Below are 20,153 nucleotides of genomic sequence, written 5' to 3'. Positions count from 1 at the left end.
TTTTCCTGGATGCCGCAAAGTGAACAGATTGCCACATATAAGTAGTCAATAAATCTGATCATATGAATTTCAGGCGTTCCTGGTGATCTTTGGCTAATGGGCATCAGCAGTCTTTTAAGTGAATTTTCTCATTCAATCTTACAAAAACTCTAATATATTGTATTTTACTGACATTATATACTGTAAAACATCATGCTAGTTAGCATAATAAATAGTGCATTAATTATTTTCATGGGATACACAAGCTTAGGGTGGTTGAGATCTCTGACCAAAGTCAAAGGCTAGCCAGGGGCAGAGCAGGGGCTTTAACCAAGTAATCCAGCAAAGATAATGCAGTTGAGCCAATAGTGATTAGACACTACTCTTGATTGGGCCTTTGGAGAAAACATACCACTAAAAACATACCCCAGCTCTGATATAACAGTTGCCTTAGTTATGATAAAGATGAACTGGGCAGGGATGGGGAGGAATAACCACTCAAAGAAATAAAAAACCTGGTCACAGACGGGTGGAGTGAACACATAATCTATCCAAACCAGAACACCTCTGAGAGCAAAGAAGGATGATTATAATTATGCAACAGGCATAACCTGGGACTGTCCCAATCGAACTTGGTGGCATGGAGGCCTTACAGATGGGATCACTGAAGTTGGCGCTAGAGCCCTCGGATAGGATGGTCATCTGAGTGCCAGCTCTGTTGTTCCAAAACTCCACAGTCAGGAAAAATAGGGACCTGAGCAGGGTACAGCACAAACTGTTTACGTCCCATCTGCCATGAGACTCATCCCTCCTGAGGGGCAAAAAAAAAAATCCAGACCTGCTGCCTGGGATGGGAGAAATGAGGGTGAGGGTGGGGAAGAAGTGATGTACTATTTCCTTTTGTTTTATACCACCTATGTGTTAAATAAGCCTTTGCATTTTTAAAAATAAATGTGATTGTGCATATTTAAGGTACGCACCATGTTGTAAGATACACTAAATATAGTAAAATGGTTCCGTAGGGAGACAAATGAACATATCCATCATCTCACATGGTTACCCGCTCTCTCCCTTCCCCCAAACCCCTGGCAAGAGCAGCCGTCAACTACTCATTTAGTGAAATTCCTGAATACAGCATACCATTAACAACTACAGTCCTTAGCTTGTACTTTAGATCTTTCGACTTGTTCATCCAGCACATTTGCACTTTATGGCCTTTGCTCTAAATCTTCATACTTCCTGCCCCTGCCCCAACCCTAGCAACCACTGTTTTATTCTCTATTTGACCTTAAAGGCCTGATATAAAGAGAATTTAATTTGATCAAAATACGGAAGTAACTCAGAAGAACTGCTACATGTAGAAACCATTTGGCAACAACTTTGAAGAATAATTCTAAACTTAGCTTAAAATAATCCTAAGTTTCTGAAAAAAAAAAGCAAAACAAACAACAACAAAAACAGGTTTCTGCAATGTGTCTTTTTTTTTTTAAGTCAGAGTCACATTCTGTCATCCAGTCTTGAGTGCAGTGGCACGCTCATGGCCACTGCAGCCTTAACATGCTGGACTCAGGTGATCCTTCTGCCTCAGCCTCAGTAGCTGGAACCACAGGCATGCACCACCATGCCTGGCTAATTTTTTGATTTATTATAGAGATGAGGTCTTGCCATGTTGCCCAGGCTGGTCTCGAACCCGTGAGCTCAGGCCATCCTCTCGCCTCCGCCTCCCAAAGTGCTAGGATTACAGGCATGAGACACCATGCCCAGCTTAATGTGTCTTTCCTCATTCAAAGGGTACTTCAGAATCTAATCGTGTCATGGAATTTTGCAACTCACTATATACTCAGCTGGAAGAAACTTTTCATCCCATCTTGAAAGTCTGCTTTTTTATTTTTTTTACTATTTATAAGTTGTCTCATTAACTGACTACATGGAGAGTTGGAGCAACAGACATCACCTAAATGAACTAACATCAGTGATTAAACTGGCATGCAAAAAAGGAAAAGTATTTAAAAGTCAGACTAACACGCTCTTTTTAAAGATACGTGTGTAAGCTCATAGGCTCAGGAAACGTTAGAAAAAATAGAGAAAGACCACCAAGTACAATCCTGTCACTTAATAGAGGAATAAAGTGTAGTACAGGTGGGTGAGAAGAGGAACAGGCATGCAGCAGGGATCTACCCAAGTTAGGACCAGACCCATATCAATAGGTGCACAGCCCTAGATCTTCCCACTCCATGTTCAAAGGACTAACTCTTCTTTGTGAGGCATTGTTTCCCTATTTTCACATGAGAAAATTGTATACTTTTAAGGCCGGGCATGGTGGCTTCCACCTGTAATCCCAGCACTTTGGAAGGCTGAGGTGAGAGGATTGCTTGAGCCCAGGAGGTCAAGACCAGTCTGGGCAACATAGCGAGACCTCATCTCTACAAAAATAAAAAAGCCAGGTGAGGTGGCATGCACCTCGGGAGGCTGAAGTGGGAGGATAGCCTGGCACCCAAGAGGTTGAGGCTGTGGGAAGCCATGATCATGTGCCACTATACTCCAGTCTGGGCAACAGGATGAGACTCCAACACAGAAAACAACAACAAAAAAGAAAATTAAATACTTTGAATCTCAGAGTATATTCCTCAGGCACGACAGGGGAACACCAGTGTGTGTGTGTGCGTGGGGGAACTATCACTCTATAATCTGCAATTCTGAGTGACGTTGTAGACAAATGTTATTTCAGAAATAGAACATTGGCAAACAAGGGCAGCCCTGATTAAGGCACTTACTTTATGGCGGCTTGTAGCTTCTCACACAGGACAGTGAGCACAGAGACAACATCATCACAGAGGGACTCTACTGTCGACCCTTCAAAACAGAGGAGGGGACAGGTGTTAGACATCAGCAGGAGGCCCTGCAAGTTCCCTGAACAGTTCTTCCCATCCCCTCCTATAGAAGTTCTTCAGGACTGAAAGATGATTTTCAGATGTGGAGAAACCCTTAGAGCACCAAGATGATCACAGAAAAGATAAGAATTAAATATAATTAGTCTTTCTAAAGTAAAACACTCCAAAGACAGTTCAGAAAGAAAATAATAGATTGTCTCCTATTATAAATAAAATTCACTCACACTTAACATAGGGCAATTTAGTTGTTGTTGTTGTTATTATTTGAGAAAGCAGAATTTATTGAGAGGACAGAAAAGCTCCCAGAGCGGGAGGGGACCAAGGGGGTTGCCCTAGTTAGTTTTTAAAAACAATACAATGGATGACAATTTTCTCAATATTTAGGCTGGCAGGCTACACATGTATCCCCAATACTGACCTCTTAAATGTCTCAGTCTTCTGAGCTGATTGGAGTTGTATTCCAGAGGAATAAAATAAGGCAGGATGGGAAAAGATGGGTTTTGGAACTAAGAAACCAGAGGAAAGGGGGGCAAAGATAATTAAGTCACCGTTCTTACCTACTTTAACTATTTGTTCAGTGTCTGCAGGGCACATGGTCTTCGTTGATAATTGAGCAAATACGAATGTCAGAAAAATATTTTTTCCCTCCTAACATGTTCTAGATTCCAGAAACTAGAACCAAAAATCCCAGAGAAATACCGTGAGAAAAAAGCTGACATTTAGAATCTGTTCAATTACAGGTCCACAAGTGGCTGATTGTATGAGTTCAGGTAAATCTCTGTTTTCCATTTGGCAAAAATGGGGTTAATAATACCAATTTCAGCCGGGCTTGGTGGCTCAGCCTGTAATCCCGCGCCTTTGGGAGGCTGAGGTGAGTGGATTGCCTGAGCCCGCGGGTTCAAGACCCGCCTGGGCAGCGAGACCTCATCTCTACAATAAGTCAAAAAATCAGCCGGGCGTGGTAGCGCACGCCTGTAGTTCCGGCTACTCGGAAGGCTGAGGCGGAAGGATCGCCGGAGCCCAGCAGGTCGAGGCTGTGGTGGCCGGGAGCGGCCACTGTACTCCAGTCTGGGTGACAGAGTGAGACTCCAAATCAAAAAAAAAAAATAAAATAATACCAATTTCACAGAATCGTCAGGCCAAGCGAAACAACAAGAGGAAGCATGTTTTCTAAAGTAAAAATCTGTAATGATCTACACAAATGTGGCTAAGCATGTGATGAATAAATAAATGAATGAATGACTGTGAAATAAAGAGGGAGAAAAAAGGCAAGAGTGTAAGAGAGAAAAGTAATTTTGGAGGAAGGCAGGGGAAAGAGAAATAAATGGCTGATTCTCAGAATTAAGATCTTAAATACAGAAAGAAAAATGAAAATAATAAGGTACAACAATAAAACATAATTTAAAATAAGTAAAACCCACAAGTAGACCATAAGCTCAGTTTTAGATAAACTTCAAGTGAGTTCCTCCATTAATTTTTTACGAATATAATTTTTAGAGCTATATCCTTGACCAAGAAGACTTTGACCTTCTTTTTAGTTTATAAAATCATCCTACATTAAAGTAAAGCTTTTATGAGAATGCAATAGCCAAAAAGAGAGGAAAAAACAGGCAGAAAGTCTTGAAGCCTTCCAAAGCTGAGGAGGGCACTTCCTGGCCCAAAACCCAAGAACAGACAAGACAGGACTAAAACAACACACCCAGCGATGCTTTAAAAAATGACTTAAAGCATTTCTCTTTCTCATTTCTTTCATCTACTCTTTTTCTCCTCATTGTGGCTGTTTAGTTGTTTCTCTTTTTCTTTCTCTTTCTTTTTTATTCTCTCCCCTCCCCTGCCCATTCCTAATATTAACTGGTGAAAATATAAAAGAAAAGCAGCATTTTATGATATTTTTAATATTACTGAATAAAGTCTGAAATCAAATAAACTTTAATTTTTTAATCAGATGATTTGAATTTTTCACATCTCTTTCAGAAAATAATACTACTAAATCTGTTTTTAAAAATTAAATTGCTGGTCAATTATATGTGAACTTTTTTCCCCCATGATTCAAAATGAGAGTTCCATAACTTGATTTCATCTGCTACTTAAATTGGGCTGTCTGGAAGATTCCCTGTGAAAAGACTCATTGTTCATGTCAAAAAATTGGTATTTGACAAACATAATTCTGGCGCAATAGCACTGTATGCCAATCAGGTTTCTACAACTCTCTGTCCTATTACTCTCACTTTAGTCATTAAACCTGACTTTCTAGAGAATGAAGGAAATAAAAAAGCCAACCTTTGAAGGAGAGGTAAGTGAAGAGTTAATTTCTCTCACAGTTGGATCAGGGATAGGTGGGGCAGGCATAAGTGAGTGTAAGAACAAAAGGAAGACAATAGCTGATTAAATAATCCCACATAAGGCAAAGCTAAGCAGAGTCTCCAAGAGAGTCTAACTAACCTGAGAGACCCTAGTCATCTTTATACCCCCAAAGTCAAGCACACAGTAGGCATTCTCATACATGCTTTTTAAACTGCACTAGTAAAAATTAAATCCAATACCTTGACTCCTGAAGTCCTGTGGGACATCTGGGTTTTCAATTATCTAGTAAAGGGAGACACACACAGACAATTAGAATATCCAGGGAGGGGAAATTCAGACTCTCAGACAATGAAAAATTCTAGGAAACAAAATGACATCCTGAGTGCTCTTGGCTGAGCTACCTTGCCTAAGCATACCCTCTAGCTCTTGAGAGTATTTCATTATTCATCGTGGATATGAGAAAGATCATGATGTCTGGAAATGAGCTTGTCAGCTCCCCAAATAATTCATGCAAGAGTCTGCAAACTTCCTAGAAGCGTAAGCCTCGTGGTGCACTTTATGATTCCAAGGTGCTATGCTGATTTGGAGCAACGCTTGCCTAGAGAGGTGAGTTAATTTCACACAGAGAACAAATTATCCCAAGGTCACAGACTAGGCTATGCTTGGCATCTAATATATACAGACTTCTGGCCATGAGAAGGATTAGGCTGCAGGACTTCAAAATATTAGGTCCAAAGATGATCACTGGTCAAAAGCACCATCTTCCAATTTGATGGGGGAGAATATTAGCTTCCCACTATCTAACCAGACCAGAGGCTCTTGGCTGTTGCCAGTTAGATCCAGAACTATCCGGGCAAAGACAGACCTTGAGGGTTTACAAATAATAAGGGAGTTATTATCCATTGCAGGGATAACAGCAACTACTAAAGTGAGAATAGGAAGGAGGCACATTATCCTCTCTACCTCTTTGCACTAAAAGATAATAAGGCATTTTCAAGCCAATTAACCACCAGACATGTACATCATCCCATGGTGCTGATTTTGTTTTAAACATGTTTTTAGGCGCATAGTTCTACTATTCTCTGTTCATTAATTTGCAAGCTCAGCTGCTTCCACAGTTATTTTTGTGAAATGTTATGTCTACTACTCAGCACATGGCTAAATACAAGTTCAGAACAATATTTTCTGGAGGAAACAAATCTGAATCCTATTTAAGGGCAGGAGAATCCTTACCCTTCCCCCAAATCTTTACATGTAGACATTTTGCTTTTTGAAATTAGTCATTTATAATTTAACAATGGTTTGATTATCTCCAATAACTCAGTAATAAAACTGGATAACATGCAGGGTTTGTGAGGATACAGAAACCAAAACTGTAACCTGCCTTGGGGCTGGGGGTGGGGTGGGGATAGACATTGGGTTGAAGGTACACTTCAAGCTTATGTTTTTGGCATTGTACATGATTTATTTTCTTTCCGTTGTATTTAAATCTTCCTAATTCTGAGGTGGCCATAATTGGATGTCTTTCCACTGACAGATGCTAGAAAACATACACATCTTCCCCAGGTAATGCTCTGCCCCCGGGAACCCACAGCCTTCTCAGAACAAACCTCACCGCTCCTGGGACCCACTCTCCCTTAATAGCTTTCCTAAAAATACCTAATTCAGGTGGCAAACCTTATGTCCTCCTCCAATAGACATCACTAATGCTTCAGATGTCAGCATCCTGAGAACTGTGTTTTTCTGGGACATGGAATCGCCTCTCCAGGGACAGCATGAGTAATAGAAAGGAAATAACAGGAAGGACAAATTTTCTACCTAATTTGGGATCTTGCCTCCGGCTGGGGTGAGTCCAGATGGTCAGTGAGGAGCAGGACCAGAAGACTGATTAGCCCTGTAATACCCAGGACAGAGGCAGTAGCTCCAGCAGTACCACCCTGGCCTCCCCAACTCTACCTGTCAACATTCTTACAGAAGAGCAATGTGAACTAAAAGACCGAGGCATTCAACTTGAAACCTAAAACTCTCCTACTAATGAATATTAAAAATAAGATTAAATGAACGTATATAATTGAAAGTACTTTGAAACTACAGTTTCATTTGTAAAGTATTAAGATATTATTACCATTATAAATTGGATCACGCTGCTACTTAGCAAGGATGAAATATGACTATATTAATATAAGAGGTCTCCACGTCTTAGATGTATTTCCATTAGAAACACCTTTTCTTAATATGTTTTCTTTTTTCTTTTCTTTTCTTTTTTTTTGAGTCTGGGTCTCACTCTGTCACCTCGGGTTGGAGTGCAGCAACCCCCTGGCTCAGGTGATCTTCCCATCTCAGCCTCCCGAGTAACTGGGACTACAGGTGCATACCACCATGCTTGAATAATTTTTTTTTTTTTTCATTTTTTGTTGAGACAAGGTCTCGCTATGTCGCCCAGGTTGGTCTTGAACTCCTGGGCTCCAGTGATTCTCCCACCTCAGCCTCCCAGAGTGTTTGGGTTACAGGCGTGAGCCACCAAGCCTGGCCTCTTAATATGTTTTCTATTAAGAAATTGAAGTTAAATATATTTTAATTTTTAAGCTAATATTCCCATATCACCATATTCAAATTCCTAGTATAAATAACATTGTTTTTGTAAATAAGGGGTAAACTAAAGTAACAAAAATATCTCAAGTTTTTAAAAATTTCAATAGAATCTTGGGCTTTGGATATAGCAAACATAAAGGAAAAAAAAAATTAATTTTGGGTTCTTCAAAGTAGTGTTGTTTTTCAACACTGGCTGCCAGAGCACATATTATGCTCTGAGAATTGGAGTGGGAGTCAGTTAGGAGACCAGGGGTTTAGTTCTGGCTCTTTCACTGACAAGCTCATTAATTTTAGATTTCAATTTCATCTCTCCGAACTTCATTTCATCTGTAAAATGAGAAATAAAATAATTTGACTAGATAATTTCTAAGGTTCCTTTCAACTCTATAATTTTCTAAAAATTAGAAAATAATTAAAATTAAAAATTATAAGTAACTGAAGTTAGATATGAAATCTTAATTTTTATAAAGTTAGTATCTGAGATATCTGGGACTACAATTGAGATTTTCTATTTTCACAAATAACAAATGTCACTTCAAAACACTTCTTGCAGATTTTAAAGGAATTCTAATCTGAATTATTGCAGAGGCAGATTTTAAAACAAAACACCAATTTTGAAGAGGAATCCGCCTCTCATTAACATTCTCAGAAGATAATATATACAAGAAGCCAATTACATTTACATTTTTCCCTGGAACACTCATTTTAGACAATCTGTTCAAGTTTAGAGCAAAATGCTCTAGTGGGCTTTGATGACAGTGAGAAGACAAGTTCAGCTTTACCCTGAAGGCCCCAGCGGGTGAGGAAGACCCTTGCTACCATCCTTTAGTTTACAAAGGGAAACATACCAAACCTCAAAGCATATAATAAACTCTCATTTTTCTTAATTTCAAATTCCAGTGTTTGTTAATACAAATATCACAATATTTTTAATAAACATTTTCAATATGAGACATTTAAAAAAATGATTTAAAAAGAAAAGTAAATTCTACAGCAATGACTAAAAAATTATGAAAACTGTAGTTTTTGGGTGCAACAGGCAAAAATCTCAAGAGCTTAATGTATGTAAATAAGCATTCTTCTAAAACAAGCAAGTTTTTCCTACTGTTTCCAGTAGGAAGCAGCCCTGACAGGAGGGGCCCCAGAGCGTGGGACACAGAGATACCACCGAGAACAAGATCAATGTGGAGGTATCACAGACTCACCGTATTCTCCTGCCTTTGTCGTAACTGTAAAGTCAAGTCACTCAGCATTTGACTGAGAGTTGCCCGCACAGCCGTGTTTATGCTACGTTGGTGACAGCTGCATATGTATGTCTCGATGCACACCTGGTAAAGAAATAAGATAGCAACACACACATGCGCTCTGTAGGTAACAGTTCATTACCAACAGACTTTGGAATTAACCAGAGAGGATATCAAATCCCTCTTAAACAGAAAGTCAGCCTGATTTAGAACTGGTTATTAATAAAAAATAACTAACTATATTTAAAATCCCTGGAAATTTCTTTTTAAGCATACAGGAAAAGTAATATTTCCCTAAGGATTACGACTCTTACAACTTATTCTTCTGAGCATCACAAAAGAATGCAAATTAGTGATTTTTAGATGTGTCAAATAATTCTTTCTAGAGCAAACTCAAGTAGCTGGAAATTAATCAGAAAAAAGCCTCCTTGTGTAGTAAAATAGAACAGAATGTATAACTCCTGAGTTATAAAATGTAGGTAAAGAGTTAGCAAAATCCTTTCTCCTGCACTATGAACGAATTTGACCTTGGGTTAACTCTCTAGTTCAGTTCTTCTGGAAATGTGATAAAGGTAGAACATCAGCAGTGTTTCTAGGTAGCATGTTTCCTGAACTGGGTGTAGTGACTCTTACAGCTGATCGTGTCCTTGGAGGCACTTTGCAAGCTTTGCTCATGGAGTTCAGAGATTTCTATTTGGGACCTGGGCTCTTGGTCAAGGTTACTGCACTCACCGAAGTAGATCTCATCATTTTACTTCTACACACGAGCCAGAGATTATCCTCTGGACTCTTTCGAAGACCCTTGTGAATTATCAATGCCTAACACTGTCCCGTTAGTGAATATAATGTTGACTATGGCCTATTTGGGTCCTGCAAGTATGAAAGTCTAGTTAAGCCTAAAAAGACTCCCTGGTAGCTACTGCTTGGAGAAATTCCAATCCATCTGTTATGATGCTAAAAGTCATGACTTTTCAGATTTTACTGCTTCTAATTCTAAGCATGACAATGCATGCTTTAAATTTGTCTGCTTTTTTTCTCTCCATAAAGCATTCAATTTTACAAAACATGTTTAGATACACAGAAAGAAGGATTTGATGCACCTAAATCGTTTTTCTAGGAATAGCTCCAAGGTTATCCACAATGAAAATACAAGGTTTTCACCTAGATGGTAAATGTAATTGATGATGGACAACTAAGATGGTTGAAGATGAACTATTCATCTTTGTTGCTGCTACTGCTTAACCTGTGAGTGTTCTGCCGGGCCTCATGTTATCTTTTTGTAAACTTAACTAGATAAAAGTAAACATTTAAAAAATATTTAATTTAATTTATCTCTTATTGATGCTTAATGTTTCAAAAGAGCATTTGAAACTTATTAATAAAACTGTATTTGAGAAAAGAAATAAAGGCAACCTTCTCAAACTGGAAAAAAAAAACAAACCCAAACCTGTATTTGAAAGTTGGCCTAGATTAATTCATTTCCTAGTTAAAAAATAAAAGCAAGTTATGAAGCATTAATTTGTTGTAAAACTATTTAGGGCACTGAATTTTAAATTCATTTTCTCACATAATCATGGATTATCACAGATTTCAGGGTCTAATAATTTATACATAGAAAAAATCCTGAAAGGCTTCCTCTTTTGCATGTGATGGAATGGTGTAAAAACCTTGAAAATACAGCTTAGTGCAGTGTTTCATTTTGATGAAATCAAATTCTCCACCGTGTAATTAGTCACAGTAGGACCATTTGTACCTCATAATTTAACATTTTCTTTAAATCTTACATTTTCCCAAGATATCTTGTAACTGGTGATCTTTAAGATCTCTAAACTACGAGATTATAAATTTAAGGGGGAATTCTAAGCCTTAAAAGTATTAAAGATGAAAGAGAAGCTATTTTGAGAGCTGAACTAAACACAATATAAATTCTTTTGAACACTGAGAGCTATGCCCACTATGCAACTTCTCAAAAAATTACTTCAGTCACCTTAGACCATGAAAGAAAGTGCACATGAGGAATTGGATTTTGTCTAACACAGTGCTATAAACAGACAATAACTTTCCAGATACCAAATGCACTTTTTAGTTTTAATGTCACCACCATTTTTAGTGCTTAATTGCTAATATTATAGTTATAACATTGCACATGATTTATTGCAGGAGGAATTTTAGGGAAAAGGTGAGCATATTTATTCAGCTAAAAAAAAATTTTTAATCTAAGGAGCCCATTCTTCTAAAGCTAGGACCATCAATACTGAATATGACAAAAGAATATCCTGCTAAATATAAAAATTACCGTGTATTTGATAATACTGCTATCTTTAGGTACCCAGAAAAAGATGTTTTATCCAGCTATCCTAACATCCTCTAAAGAAAAGTTTCTTATACTTGCTGTAATAATAATAAATTGGTAAATCAGTCAGGTTCATCGAACTAGGGTTTACATTTTAAACTTGACCACTGTATGCAAGACCAGCGATTTTTCACTTTGTGTTTATTTTTCTTCCTCTCCCTCAGGGCAGTACTAAAATGAGCACACTTGATCAGAGAAGCTAAGAGAACCCCAAGTCCAAAGGCAGGCTGAATTTCTTCTTTTAGTGTCCCCAAATTGGCTCTACTTCCCCATGCCCTTTCCTTGCATAATGCAAAACTGACCCTTGGAAAGCCTAGTTCTACACCTCTGCCAGAGGCTCAGACATCTAAGTCAAATACCTTGTGAAAAACAACAGGTCTGGTCACCAGGGAGCATGCAGAGACACAGGGCAGTTAGGAGAATTATAATAGACACTTTGATCATCTCATGCATTTGTGGACATCCAGCTTTATGACATGCTAAACACAACTGAGAGCACAAGCACAAATGGTTAATGAAGTAAAATAAACTCCGAAGGTAGAATGAAAAAGAACAAGAAAACACAAGGTTACAGGCCATATATAAGCAATGAAATTGTCACACCATCAATTAAGTAGACAGAACAATAACAGTACTAGGTTAAACCCAGGGTGGAATCACAAAGTTAATGAACATGAAGCAGCACAGTGGAACATAGCAGATATTCAATGTATATTGGCCATCGGAATCACCAATTTCAAAGACGATGCCACAAGAGAAATGTGCTTAGCTTTGTAAAATACATATGATTTTCACTTTGCTGAACCACTTGCCTTCTCTTTTCTATCTGAATGGGGTTATGGCACTGCTTTGTTAAAATAGAGCATAATACCGAGTAATAAGTTTGATAAAGAGAAGAACCAGTACATTTCCAACTGGAAAAATTTTATGGAGATAAAAATAATTTATGGTGATAAAAAAACAAGAAAATCAGAGATTAAACTACCTTAAAAGCAGAAGAAATGTCTTCTAAATAGAGAAGACTATAAATGCTTGTTGATCACATTAGAACCAGAGAAATTTTTGGTTATCACCATAAGAGTAAACTCTACAATGAATCATGGTGACAACTTGGTTATCAGGCTATTTCCTATTCTCTCCCCTTCCTAAGACAGGGAAACGGCTGTAATAGGTGGATGTGTGATAGGATGTGCCTCAGCAGATCAGTCCTGCTCATGCAAACACACACACAGAATGAACTGAAGTTGTTTTATTATCCCTAGTAAATACTATATGTACAAGTATGTCTGAACCCCTTGTTGGGTAGGGAAGTTTGCTGGTTTTTCTTTTGGGTCTCCACTTTAAAGGAAATTCTTAAGGTGCCAGGTACGCTCAGAAAACTCTGACTGTGAATTTCCTCTTCAATTTCCATGTTCTTAATATGGAGTCAGACACCTTGATCCAACCATTTCTGCACCTTCCCAGGCGCCTTCCGCTTGGTGTACAGAAAGTCTACCAAGGCCCCTGCCCTATGAACCAGTCCAAGATGAAGTAGAGAGGATCTCTCACTGCTCCGTGTGTCTTCTAACTCCAAATAAGTTCTTCACGAGTCATGCAAGAAAGAGGTTTGAGGGAGAGGTGGAAACTCCTTGCAAAAGAAGCGCTAGCTTGCTCAAAGCCCATCTAGTAGAAGTAGCCAAAGAATAGACACCTTAGAGCAATCAAACCAGTATCAATAAAGAGAATGGACCATAAGAAAGAAAAGAAAGGGATTAAGGAAGGAAAAGTGAAGTTCCTTTGAATGAGATTCTCCGACTCTTGTGGCCTGAGGTAGTAGTCCTGCTCTTTAGGTTGGTTTTATTGCCAGGAGGTGGGGCTACTCTTCACAGTCTTACTGAGAAGATAAGATGCTTCCAAGATAAATAGATCAGGGTATCTGTGTATTTTGCTTCTGGATTGTTCAAGGGGAAACACCCCCCCAAAAAACTGGAATTACCTTTTGGAGGATGGACTCCTTGTAGTACAGGCCTCCCCTGCTAGGTTGTGTTCTAGGAACCCACTGGCATCAGTGTACCAGCTAGTGTTGTTGTGAGAGGATGTGCTAGGCTTCAGTGAAACTTTTTGAGGATCTTTCAACGTGTTTGCCCATTTCATGATGAGTGATTTATGAACGTACCTGCCCACACCAAGCTGAGTGTTCGGTAGTTTTTGACAAAAAACTGCATGACCCCCATGCTCTACCCTCCATATTCACCTCATCTCACCCCGAGTGACATTTTTTTTGTATCCCCAGATAAAAAAGTCCTCAAAGGGAAACATTTTGCTGATGTGGAAGAAGTGAAACTAAAAACAGCAGAAGCATTAAAAGGCACCAAAATCGACAAGTTCAAAAACGGTTGAGCACTGGAAAAAGCATCTTGATAGATGTATTACATCAAACAGAGAGTACCTTGAAGGTGACTGAAGTTTAAACATGTAAGACTAAATACACAATATTTTTTAAATTCTTGGGTTTTTTGGGGGGGTCCCCCCTCATATCTGGAGATAATCTGTTTCTTAATTGTAAAATATTTTATTTGAGGTATGTCTCAGAAATAATGTTTCTAAACATCAGAGTCAAAAAAGTATTACTAAACATCTCAAGAGTTATAAGTCAACCCAATTTTTAAAAATGCTTTAGTGACAACTAAAACTGTTAAGTCAGAATCTTTGGTGACAGGTGTTGATCTTCAGTTTTTTTTAAGCTCTCCAAAATAACAAGTGGAACTATATCATTAATCTCCAAATCCTCTGACTATAATATAATGCTTAGAGAAGATAAACTATCAATATGTAAAGACATCCAAGAAAGTGGCACATTTCTAATGGTCACTTGGATCTATGGTCACACAAAAAAAGTGAAATGAATTAATACTTCAGTTTCATATAAAGAAACACCATATAGCAATTATCTATCTAAATGTCTCAGTAAAGGTCCAAAGGGGATAAAAATCTTAAGAACATCAGTCGGTTGCCAATATTATCATCGGAAGAATTTACTAACATTTTCTGAGACTGCGGGGAGCCGGGAAGCAAAAGAGCAGAGTGGTTAACAGTACGTTTGCAATATAAAAAGTCTGGATTTGACTATCTAGCTATAGAAACTTGGGCAAGCAAATTAACCTCACTTTGCTTGGGGATCTTTATCTATGAAGTTGTGGTGGAGTTTAAAAGAAAATATATATAAAATGTCACTTATTGTCATGCCTTAGGGACTCGATGACTAGTAGCTATTATTATTAGCCAGTGTTTTGGATTGGAGGGATGGATAGATGGAAGGAATGAAAAAGAGAGTCCCTGAAAATATGAATCTTAGAGAAAAAAGACAATAGTCTTTGAGACAGATTTTGCTTGAACCTGAGAGTGTGCTATAAGATCAAAGACTGGAAGCTTCCATGAGTCAATAAGACCAAACCAACAAATGTACATTTACAAACTAGGCTTTCTGCCTTGAGAAATTCCATAGAGGAGCCTTCAGATGGTATGAACATATGTCCCAAATCTTTCCAATAAAACAATGTCATTAGCCATCTTCAAATTGGCTCCAGAGAACTTCTGGGTATAGTTCAACTTCTCCCTTACCCTAAGACCTTGACAATATCTACTCCAACAATTTTGTCCTATATGAAAGTAACTTTCCTTGGAGAAAACAACATAGCTGCTAATCTGGGCATAATATTAAGACAAATTTTGGGCTCAGCTTTCAATCAATGACAAGAAAGATATCCTTATGCAGTTGTAGTAATGATTGTTCATGAAATTGAACAGAAAACACTTGTTTCATGATTGTCCATTTTAAAATTTGGTAACATTTCTTATTTTTCCTTTATCACAGAGGATGATGTTCTAAAAGAAATTTCATTATTGCAGTTTAATTAAGCAAGTTAAGTTTAGACACACAGATGAAGGCTTTTTTTTTTTTTTTTTTAAGTAGGAGTCTTACTCTCTTGCCCAGGTTGGAGTGCAGTGGCATTGCTCACTGCTACTACAGCCTCAATCTGCTATGCTCAGGCGATCCTTCCTTCCACCTCAGTCTTCCTGAAACTGCAGGCACATGTCACCATGACTGGTTAATTTTTTTATTTTTGTAGAAATGGGGTCTCGCCAAGTTGCCCAGGCTGGTCTTTAACTCCTGAGCTCAGGCAATCCTCTCGCCTCCACCTTCCAAATTGCTGGAATTACAGGTGTGAGACACTGCACCCAGCTAGGTTGACTTCTTATTTACATTTTGAGAACTTAATGATACTTTTATAGTTTCTGCAGTACCTTGGGGAATAATCTCATTTTTCATACTTAAGTACATATCCTATTTCCTGGTCAACAGGTTTTAGGGTAAACACGATACATGAGTAACAGTCAATGTATACAAGAGTAAGAAGGAAGAGAACAGCTAGATTCCTTCCTAACATTTCCATAGGAGTTTTAAATGGTTTAGTTGAAGGTGCTTTCATAAATTGTTTCCCTAACTATTTCAAAAGTGGCCATAGCAAATATTTAACATTTGCCATGTGGCTGGACCTACACTAAAAGCTTCTTATGTGGATTGTATTTTTCTTGGCTAATTGGCCCAACCACATTATGAGATAGGAACTCCTTATCATTTCTTCTACAGAGAGCAAACAGGAGGCCTGGAGAGGTAACCACAGCAACACCACCAGAAGGTAGGTGTTAGAGCTGGATTCATATCCAAGCTATGTGACCCCAGAGCCCACTCTTTGTGTATCTCCAAGTTCAAATGCCTTTATCTTTATATTGTTCTTTGACTAAGGTTCTTTTTTCCTATTCTGTTGTGGTTTTTTTTTGAGTTGAAGTCTCACTCTGTCGCCCAGACTGGAGTGCAGTGGCCGCTCCCGGCCACCACAGCCTCGACCTGCTGGGCTCCGGCGATCCCTCTGCCTCAGCCTTCCAAGAAGCCGGAATTACAGGCATGCGCTACAACGCCCGGCTGATTTTTTGATTTATTGTAGAGATGAGGTCTCGCTGCCCAGGCGGGTCTCGAACCCGTGGGCTCAGGCAATCCACTCACCTCAACCTCCCAAAGGCGCGGGATTACAGACTGAGCCACCGAGCCCAGCTTGTTCTGTTGTTTTTTTTTTTCTGGTTGTGAAGATCACTGTGTTCTATTGTTTGCATCCTATCTGGACACGGTTATTAGGTCTTTCGTCTGGCTTCCAGATGCGCTTAGTGAACACTCTTCACTCAAGCTGACCTTGGTGGTATGTGCCTGTTGTTCAGGATTTACATTTTGAATCACTCTGACTCTCATTCAAAAATACGCTCCTGTAAGGATGATTCTGACAGCCTACTCCTCCTCTTCAGGGGTGGCTTGGAACACCCTGGAAGCCTTCTCCCTCTGAGGGTCCTATAACCCCTGTTCCCTGCTCCTCAGCACTATCAGCAGGGGCAGCAGCTTGGCAGCGACCCGCCACACTTCCCATCTCTTCTTTTCAGATGGCAATGGGTTAACAAACCTCTTACATGCCAACCCTGCTTCTTACTATTTTTAGAAATTACACTGACCTTTGAAAAGTGAACCTGCAAATAATAAGAGTACTCACAGGTATCTCTTAAAACTCAATTAAAAACAAATACACACAACTATATTATTTCATTACTCATATAGAGTAAAACATGTGTTAAAGAAAAGTGTCTTTTCTATCTATATCAATACATATTTCAAAAGTGATTTATATTGTAGTGAGAGATCAGCTGATTGACTGCTTTGATAGACACGCATAAATTTTCTACATGCTCAAAAATAATGTTCACTCTTTCATACAACACAATAACCATAAAAAGCACAAGCCAGGCTTGGTGGCTCAGCCTGTAATCCCATGCCTTTGGGAGGCTGAGGTGAGTGGATTGCCTGAGCCCATGGGTTCGAGACCCGCCTGGGCAGCAAGACCTCATCTCTACAATATATCAAAAAATCAGCTGGGCTTGGTAGCGCATGCCTGTAGTTCCGGCTACTTGGAAGGCTGAGGTGGAAGGATCGCCGGAGCCCAGCAGGTCGAGGCTGCGGTGGCCGGGAGCGGCCACTGCACTCCAGTCTGGGTGACAGAGTGAGACTCCAACTCAAAAAAAAAAAAAAGCACATGTCTCTGCTAATGTAAGTACTACCCATGAGTGCTGATAGTTAGTCCTTTTCTCCAAAATTTCAGAATTCAGAAAATCATTCCTCTTTGTGGTCTGAATGTGTACGCTTATCAGAACATACAAATCCTGAGGATATTCTTTTCAAGAAATGGAAGGATAAGCATATTAAATTCTAAGCATATTAAAGTTCAGCTTTGAAATGATGATGTTTCCAAAAGCCAAAGGCATATGCCAGATATTCAAGAAGCCAAGTTTTCTGTTGGACACATTCTTGGGAGTGCTGGAAGGCACTTATTACTCTGGGCTGCAATACAGATTGAAAAGAGAAGGCTTTTCAATGATAGTCACAAAATGTGTTCATCAGAGTTCTGGAGAGGGGGATGGGATTAATCAATAAGCATCTCTCTAAGTCTCAGACTTGGCTTCTTAAAAGCCATTTTTCAGGATCAAATGCTTTTCAACTAATCTTAGGAAACATAGGCTGAGAATGCCGTATGCCAGGATAGAGCAGAGTAGGGGCTCTGGTGCTATCATATCCATGGTTAAGTCCTCAAGTGAAGCAAATGCAAGCATGCAGGGCTCTTAAGACTCGAGGCATCACACATCAGGATGGTGGACCACAGAGCACGCTCCCCACAGACCGACTTCTTAGTGAAATTCCCCATAGGAGTCATCGGGAAGGGTTCACCGCACGGGTGGGGCTTGGTTCCACGCCAGTATTAATCCCCATTAGAGGAACAGCAGCAGTGAGCAGGAGGCACAAACACAAGCAGCCCTCACCTCCGCGATCTTCAGCACGGCGCTCCCATTCAGATCAAATGTCGGGGTATAGGTGATGCACAGCAAAACCTTGAACAAACCAGAGATGAGAGACGAAGGAAGAGACAAGGGGTTAACAGAAGTTAATTTTTGCTTCACATGCCCTCTGTGTAAGTCCTGCTTTTATGATTTCTTTGCTATTTGCTTTCTCTAATGTTTCTTTCTATCTCACCACTGCTCCCAAATAAGTGGTCGCACATTGCCTAATAAAATGGAGACTATACTTTAAAAAGTAAAGGCTGCTAAGCTCTGTCCATGAAAACGACTATTGCAAGACTGACCAGAAACAGCATTTCTCAACAACTCTAGGAGGCATGTTCAATAACAACAAAACCCCCAAAATGATAGCAGTAACTTAAAAAATGGTTGATGATCTAAGTCAATATTTTATTTTGTTTGCTTAGAGACAGTGTCTCACTTTGTTGTCCAGGCTGGAGTGCAATGGTGTGATCATAGCTCACTGCAACCTCAAACTCCTGGGTTCAAACAACCCTTTTGTCTTAGCCTCCCGAGTAGCTGGGACTATAGGTATGTGCTACCAGGTCTGGTTAATTAAAAAAAAAAATGTGTAGAGATGGTCTCGCTATGTTGCCCAGGTTGGTCTTGAACTCCTGGCTTCAAGTGATCCTCCCACCTCGACCTCCCAAAGTGCTGGGATTTTAAGTGTGAGCCATGATACCCAACCTGATATTTTAAGTAAGTGTTTATCATTATTGTTCCTGTTTTATTGATAAGGACACTAAATCTCGGAATGATTAAATATGTTGACCAAGGTCACACAGGTAACTACTTGTGGAGCTGAGATTTGAACTTAAGTAATCTAACTCCATGCACTCAATCACTAGGAATACCATCTCCACCTCTTCCTAGTCTCAAATGTCACTGTAATTTTCTGTTCCTATCCTTGTCTCAAATCCGTATGGAATTAGAAATTATGGTATTTTCTTCTCTCTTGTAATGTTTCCCAGAATGCTGCATGAGGCCTACCTATTCCCCAGGATTTATAGACAGTAGGTCGATTCCATTTGTGAGATCTTTAAGGACCATTAAAAATTTTGCTTTCTACTTGTAGAGTCATTAGGGATTAATAAAAGCCCGTGGCATTTTAAGAATTGCTTCTAATTTTGTATATAAGGGGCCAAACTCCCCATCTTCACTTGGCTTCTGATTTTTCTTGCTGCAGAAAACAGACATAAGAATGCTGGTGTCTGATCCTTGATCTCAAACCCAACAGCCATGCCATGCCTGCAGGTTGGCCTGCCAGGGGCTGCCTTCTGAGGGTTTTTCTCATCTGTTCAATCATGAAAGAGCATTGAAGACTAGCAAATTTACCTAAAACAGGATATATACCTCATCGGCACACTAAATAGTGCAATTGCTTGATGTGGCAAGAAATCGCCTCTGGTCTCTCAGTCTGAGTTTTTAGCTAGGCCAGCCCTTAGAACTTAGTTGCCTTTTCGGAGAAAGCAAACATGAATCTAAACTTAAAATATATATTTTTGTCAGTTTTAGTCCCAAGGTCAGATATTAATTTTGAGTGTACTCCTCAATCAACTGCAGATAAAAATCAGCTCAGTGCCACAGTGGCTGAGAGAAAGGGGTTATGGGAACAGTTGTCCTTTAACTCATGGAAAATGGTTTTCCTTTATTTCATGACAATCCTTGGGAGTTGAGATTTGTAGTCAAGAAGGGATGAAAGCTGAGGACAGTGGGATCACCAGGATATAATCTGGGATTGGAGGAAAACTATGTCTTCTACACCTCCTTAAGTACATAGTGGAGATCCCTTTGCCTATCTTTTATTCCTATCTTTTATTCCTCCTATGCTTATCCCTCATGTAGCTTATTTGGTTGGCT

General features: G+C 39.3%; 1 protein-coding gene across 1 annotated transcript in view; it reads right to left on the bottom strand.

Moving 5' to 3' along the window:
* The window catches only part of ARFGEF3 (ARFGEF family member 3), a 188,271-nt gene that overhangs the window by 114,138 nt on the left and 53,980 nt on the right, over positions 1-20,153 (bottom strand). Inside the window, exons 7-10 of the mRNA XM_008059165.2 lie at positions 18,258-18,326; positions 8,972-9,094; positions 5,414-5,456; positions 2,754-2,832 (exon numbers count right to left, since the gene is read on the bottom strand). Coding sequence (XP_008057356.2) covers positions 2,754-2,832; positions 5,414-5,456; positions 8,972-9,094; positions 18,258-18,326 — 314 coding nt within the window. The remainder of the gene's footprint in view (positions 1-2,753; positions 2,833-5,413; positions 5,457-8,971; positions 9,095-18,257; positions 18,327-20,153) is intronic.

The sequence above is a fragment of the Carlito syrichta genome, unplaced genomic scaffold, assembly GCF_000164805.1.
Source record: "Carlito syrichta isolate Samal-C Ts95f unplaced genomic scaffold, Tarsius_syrichta-2.0.1 Scaffold303739, whole genome shotgun sequence".
NCBI lineage: Eukaryota > Metazoa > Chordata > Mammalia > Primates > Tarsiidae > Carlito > Carlito syrichta.
The sequence above is the reverse complement of the archived record's forward strand: the minus strand, read 5'-3'. Positions and strand labels throughout refer to the sequence as shown.